At 40.1% G+C, this 7,188-nt stretch overlaps 1 protein-coding gene across 1 annotated transcript in view; it reads left to right on the forward strand.

The window, feature by feature from the left end:
• Positions 1–6,660, forward strand: part of LOC139127915 (extracellular serine proteinase-like) — a 10,944-nt gene extending 4,284 nt beyond the window's left edge. Inside the window, exons 4-5 of the mRNA XM_070693770.1 lie at positions 5,827–5,831; positions 6,433–6,660. Of these exons, the coding sequence (XP_070549871.1) occupies positions 5,827–5,831; positions 6,433–6,660 (233 nt within the window). The remainder of the gene's footprint in view (positions 1–5,826; positions 5,832–6,432) is intronic.
• Positions 6,661–7,188: the final 528 nt, after the last annotated feature.

Raw genomic sequence — 7,188 nt, forward strand, 5'->3', positions numbered from 1 at the left:
CACTGTAGAAATCAGTTCCATACTGCTAAAACCACCCTGTACTGTCATTTGCTTGATAATAATCGAGAGAAGAGTTTGCAATTATCGATTATTGAATACCTCAATCCGTAAAACGATATGATGTTCTGAGATTGCGTCACAAACTGGGGATAGGTTGATAATTGATGTCATGCTGGAAAAAGGTTATAGTCTGCCGAGATATCTTAAAGTTTACGGAGAGCGATATGCGTGTGAAGAAGTGAATTGCAGTGAACTGGACGTGAAAAAGTCTTTACGAGATGAGAAAAGATGTGATGAAATAGCAGCCACAGCAGTCACGAGACATAAATTTAGGGGCAATGAGTCAGTATTGGCATATCAAGAATCGTAAGAGACTTGTAGTGCGAACACAGATGTATTAAAGCCTAAAATCCGTGTCTGAGGACACTGTGCCCATCTTCCACCATTCGGTGCTTGTCTAAGGGTTCTTTTCACTGTTCACAGATATAAATACACTCCCTAGAATAGTGGTGAATTTTACTGAAGCACCATACGCCGCCTTTCACTATATATGGATATAAGCATACTCCCTAGAATAGTGGTGAATTTTACTGAAGCACCATACGCCGCCTTTCACTATATATGAATATAAGCATACTCCCTAGAACAGTGGTGAATTTTACTGACGCACTATAGGCCAAGTAATATGCAGTCTTGCAATAAATTCCTGCCGCACATCACCCAAGTCTTCACCGAAGTATTCATGCCACCAAAATAAGCAAGCAGAAGCAGAGATCAACGCTTGTTACCAATCCCATAGAGTCCATAGAAATGTCTTGATTGGATCATTACAACAATTAAATGATCATTTATTGTCTATGTAAAATTATAGATTCTGTTTGCACCAGGATTTAACACAACTTACCTCGTCTCTACCTCGTCTGTGATATCTCACAAACAACGATGAGCAATCTGCCACCCGACGTACAGTATGTGCGGTAACCTCTCTTTGATTCTCCGACACTGCATTCTCCGATCTATCAAATCATGTATATGCTCCGTGCATTCAATGGGAGAGATAAAATGAGAGGAAATGTGTGCTCAGCGACTGAAGTGCATTCTTTCTCATGGAAAAGTACAATATTGTATTGGGAAAAATGGTCTGTAATGGACAGTATATCCAGTCAGCTAACATATTCAAAACATTGAAGCTTCATCCTGCGAGCGAATTCGGGGAAATTTTAACGCAGATTCTGTGTACACGTACTCATCCTATGTGTGGCGAAAAATGTTGTATACACGAAATAGGAATCAAAACGACCGGCACAACAAACAATCAAACAAAAAAAAAGAAACAAATAAAGAAACAATTAAATAAATTTGAATGTTTATGCTGGCTTCTCTGTTGGGTGGCTATACATCAAACACGTTCACAACTAAGCTGAACAAGAATCGTTAGATCTTGAAATACCTTGAAAATAAATGAAAAATGTTAATTGTTCTTCAGCATCCGAGGTTATGTTTTTATGCTATAACTGTTTTTCCTGAATACATAGCAATAATTCACTTCTGGGGTATTTGATGTTTGGATGAAAAGATGCAGGTGTGCGCGCGGGCGCGCGCGTGAGAGAGAGAGAGAGAGAGAGAGAGAGAGAGAGAGGAGAGAGAGAGAGAGAGAGAGAGAGAGAGAGAGAGAGAGAGAGAGAGAGAGAGAGAACAGACAGACAGACAGGCAGAGACAGAGAGACAGAGACAGAGAGTGTATTTGTGTGTGTCAAGTTCAAATTTGTCATCAAATCAAGAGGGCGACAGATGATTTGGTCATGAGGGGGAATTTATTGATTTTTGTCATCAAATGTATTGGTGGATGGATGGATGGATGGATGGATGGATGGATGGATGGATGGATGGATGGATGAATGGATGGATGGATGGATGGATGGATGGATGGATGGATGGATGGGTGGGTGGATGGATGGATGGATGGATGGATGGATGGATGGATGGATGGACGGATGGATGGATGGATGGATGGATGGATGGATGGATGGATGGATGGATGGATGGATGGATGGATGGATGGATCGATGGACGGATGGACAGATGGGTGGATGGATGGATGGATAGGCATTCGGACTTATATATGACCAGACAGAGATATATCGATCAATCAGTCTATCAAATGGATTTCTATAGCGCCAAACTTCAAAACGCAGCAGTGTTCAATGGTGCTTTACAGTGACAGATCAATTGATGAAATGATGGACAAACCGATGAGTGAGTCGACGGCAGACAGATGGATTGATAGATGATTTCTCGACTCGGTTTTTGGATGAACATGAAAGGTCGAAAAATGGGATATTTGATGCTCGCTATAGAAGTGAAAGGTTGAATTCAGACGCACTTAAAGATAGATCAACGGATCAATTAAAGAAACCTAAAAACCATCAAACCAATTATTGTAGAATTACTCAGTTTTCACTAGAATCTTTGTTGGTCATCTGGGTCTGGCGATAATAGTTTGAAACGAAGGGCACAGTACTTTCTGTTTTTATTTTTTTACTGCTCTTTTAAAAAGTTCATCATGACCGATTCTGGAGCTGAGAAATGTCTTGAATAATCGAATGAATGAATGGATGAACGAACGAATGAATTAATGAGTCAATGATGTGAGTGAGTGAGAGAATGAATGAATGAATGAATGCACGAAAGCATTAAGGTTTCTGGACATAGGTTGGGAGGCATCGGTAAACAGAATAGTTGGAAGCTAGACAGGGACTATGAATAATTTGCAGATAGCTCTATGCACTGCGTAAAGTACGGTCTGTCTGGCGGCCTAATGCGGTTACAGACAAGACATTCGTATGGATGGTGCTGTGATATTAAAATGGACAGACGGATGGTAGTGTTTAGGAGAAAGGGGATATAGAAAGATACTCTGGGAAACACCTGTTTGTTATGAAGCTGAAAAATCTTATCAATCACATAATAAAAAGCAATATGCCACATTATTTATAATAAACCCTTAATGGGGATATTCCTATTATTAAGTTACATAATAATTTATGCAAAATACACATCCATATTGATGATCACATGACACTATCACCCAGGTGAAACTAGAGTTAGGCCGCGAAAAATAACAAGTTTGTTTCTCATCCTCGCGCGCGTCAATTCCGACCCGCTGCGTCAACTTTTTTTTCTGCTCATGCAGAAATAAAATGAAAAAAAACCTGCAAAAATGCACAACAATAGTGCATAACATAGTGCTGTATAAAACAGAACTGTAAACAAAATAACTGACACGAACATTCCATTCAGAACTGTACAACATATGTCACTGTTATATTATTAAACTGTCAAAACTATGCATTGCTAAAATCAAACCACAGAACTGCTGCTATACAGAAATACTAAAGCAACATTGCTGTGCATTTATCTCTGCGTGCATTATATTCCTATGTTGTTTTAATCATATTTTTTGCGCGTAGTTGGTTGGAGAATACAAAAACGAGAGAAAAAAACCCGTGCTACCGCATCATTTTTGCAGTATGTCTAGGATGAGAAACAAACTTTTTATTTTTCTTGGCCTCAGGTTGATACTGCAGAATAACTGTTGCAACACAGTGCTAAAATCATTAAGATTCACAAATTTCTATCTTAAAATCAATTGTAATTTGTCTGAAAAAGGCACTCTACACTGCTTATGGTGTTCTGTGATTAAAAAATGCCCACTCGCTAGCAATCCCCCCTGAATCTAATACACCTAAAGCGGTGTGACGCTTATTAAAAATGTGGGTTTTTTTTTCAAAAACCTGTTTATGTCGACAAATTCCTTCAAGTACATTGGTTTTTAGCTCATCTTTTCCATCGTGTGCTCATATTACTTTTCTGATTCATAGCATATACTTGCAGTTGGTGGCCGATGAATGTGAATTCCTAGATTTTTTTCCTAAAGTTTTGTTTTGATGGTTTTCCCTGTTGTATTGGATGGACTAAAAAAACGAAGAATTTCCCTGTGTATCGAACCATAAAGTTGTACAATGCAACACCAATCGAAGTGATGCAATCGGTAGACAGACACTTTTAAGATGATTATGAAAGTGCACGTCACTCAGGATAATACGAAGCGGCAGAAATGTGGTTTCATTTTAGCCTCCTGAAGTGGCGGCATTTTCAAAGAAGTGAACATACGTCGATTTTAATATGGACAGCGGACGGACCGGTCCTCTGTCTGTGATTGTGATGATGTAAGCAGGCGGTAAAACTTTATAAACAGAGGATTACAATGAAGTGAAAGCATTGCAACCCACAGCATCCGTTGTCACAAGATTTGAAGCCGAAGATCTGTAAGGTACGGCGTTCGTTTCCTCTCACTATCGAGTTTTGAAATCACTCTTGCAACTTTTGTATTTCCCATCTATCTATACACGGTGAGACATTCGACAAGATTTGACGAGGTTGAACATTCCCTGGTGTCGTGCAAACAATTTCACGTAATTTTTGTTTCGATGTTGCCATATTAACATATGCTAATAACGAAGACAAAGACAATTATGTTCGCAAATGATATGTTATTGTCAAAACAATCCCGTTTCACTATCTCATTTCCAAGGTTCTTTGCAATGAGTTACTCGTAAGTTTCCTGGCTTTAAGTACACACTGTTTCCTGACCCTTCACCAACATACAGCATGCTTTCTCTTTGTCCAGTGGACGTGAAGGTGTCACTTTGAAGGTGTTCCACATTTTTGTTTCCTGTCAGAATGAAGACATTGTTTTTTGTCATCGCTTTGCTGACCGTCACCGCCTGTCATGGACAGCAAGAGGATGAGCCCGAAATAGTACTTGACGCTAGCGACGTGTTCGGGTCTATCACTACTAAACATGCTTAAAATGGCATGGCCACCTTGTACAACGCGCCAAGTGAAGCTGACCAGATACAGGATTTGTATTCCGTTGTTATTTTGGTAAAGTATTTAATAAATAGACTTTGATAACTTTATGTGTCTAGACACTACCAACGCACTACTGCTGGTCGCCTTTCGCAATATTCAAGATTGTTAGCCTGCTTGTGTGTATGTATGTATGTATGTATGTATGTATGTATGTATGTATGTATGTATGTATGTATGTATGTATGTATGTATGTATCTGGATGTCTGTTCATCGACAGTGTGGCATCAGTGTATCCATCTGCATGTCTACCGGTCGGTCAGTGTTTCACCTTTTCTAATAAAATCATCACTTTGATATGTTCTTGTAGTGTCCTTTATATTGTTTTCTAAGGTCCCAAGAAATTAGAGTTTTCTTCGTTCAATACTCTCATTCACGCAAGCTGATACAATTTAGAATACGTGCATTGAAATCGGTTTCAAGATCTTTGTCCTGTTATAATTAATGTGGTGTAACTCATTACCATTTTTCTGTCAGAATCACCCAATTTTTTTCTCAGTGTACCCGCTTTCCACGATGCTACACCACCCGCCTCATCACCAGATATGGAAGTATCGATTCGAATATTAATGAGCATCTCCCATATTGGTGACCGTGGAGAATGTCAATAGCAAGTATAACTCGTGTGGTGAAGGATGTTCTGACTGGTTTCGTGAAACCTGACATCACTTCTTACTTTCGGAGGAGGGGTGAGTACGTGACGTGACATTGATCATGGCCTCGAACTGTTGACACTTGTACACTAATTTTGAGCCAGCATTGGCCATCACTCTTTGAGATAATGATGGTGCATGTTATGATGACGACGGTGACGACGACGATGTTGACAACAAGGATAACCATGATAATGACGAACATGATCTCATGTGATTCTCAATCTGCTCAATTCCTAGTCTCGGTACGAAAGCTTATTTCTGCGACAGATAATGATTGTATCCCTACCGCCGCTTGCTTGTTAGAACTGAAAGAGCGAAATAATGACAATGAAACTATTGGAAATATTTTCTACAGGGATGGGACTATCGCGGTCACGGAACGCACGTCGCTGGCATCGCTGGCGGAAAAAATTACGGCGTCGCCCGTAACGCAGACCTGTGGAGTGTCCGGGTGTTGAATTCCTATGGTCATGGATCAATAACAGCCATACAGCAAGGTCTAAAGTTGTATGCTATATTCGACGATATTAATTGGCTCATTGATTGTGTGTGTTTGTGTGTGTGTGTGTGTTGTGTGTGAGAGAGAGAGAGAGAGAGAGAGAGAGGAGAGAGAGAGAGAGAGAGAACATTATCACTTTCTTGCAACACTTGTGAACAGAGAGAGAGAGAGAGAGAGAGAGAGAGAGAGAGAGAGAGAGAGAGAGAGAGAGAGAACTTATAGTCACTTTCTTGTAGCACTTTAAAACGGTAAGAGACAGACAGAGAGATAGACTGAGAGACAGACAGACAGACAGACAGACAAATATTATTATTATCTTCTTTTTGTGTTGATATTGGTCACAGGTTGTCACAGTCGGTGCCACCAATTCATTGGACTACAAAGCGTCATTTTCTAACTATGGAAGCAGCGTCAATATATTTGCTCCAGGTGTTGATATCTACAGCGCATACAGTGCCTCCCCATTCACCACGTCTTCTTATGCTTATCTATCAGGCACTTCCATGGCGGCGCCTTTTGTAGCAGGTGAGTTGAGAATGTCATCTGAACGTCTGCCAAGAACAAAGAGTTGAATGAGAGATCGAGAAATAACCACAGGGGGCAGATGAAAGTCCCCTGGGGTGGGGAGGAGGTTTTCTTCGTGCAACGGTTTACCTTTAATATTTGATTTTATTAATTTTGACTGTGATATTTCAAATAAAGCTTTCGACTCCAAACTGTCTGACTGTGTTTCCAATTCCTTATCTCCTCTTCAACCAGTGCACATACCACTCCAATTGCTGCGCACACATTGCCAACTTGTTAATGACTGAGCGTATCAGCGGATTAGCTTATTAAGTCAACACCACAGCCGTCCCACACGTATTATTTTAATGCGTGTGGGACGGCTGTGGTGTTGACTCAATCACTTAATCCGCTGATACGGACAGCGGATTAGCAAGTTGGCAATGTTTTCGGAGCGATTACAGTGGTGTATACACAAGTTGGAGAGGAGATAAGGACTTGTCGGTAATATATAAAGCAGTCAGACGGTGTGGAGTCGAAATCTGTATTTGAAATACCACAGTCAAAATTAATAAAATTACTTGTAGTAATAAAGA

This window comes from Ptychodera flava, unplaced genomic scaffold, assembly GCF_041260155.1.
Source record: "Ptychodera flava strain L36383 unplaced genomic scaffold, AS_Pfla_20210202 Scaffold_39__1_contigs__length_1403739_pilon, whole genome shotgun sequence".
NCBI classification, from domain to species: domain Eukaryota; kingdom Metazoa; phylum Hemichordata; class Enteropneusta; family Ptychoderidae; genus Ptychodera; species Ptychodera flava.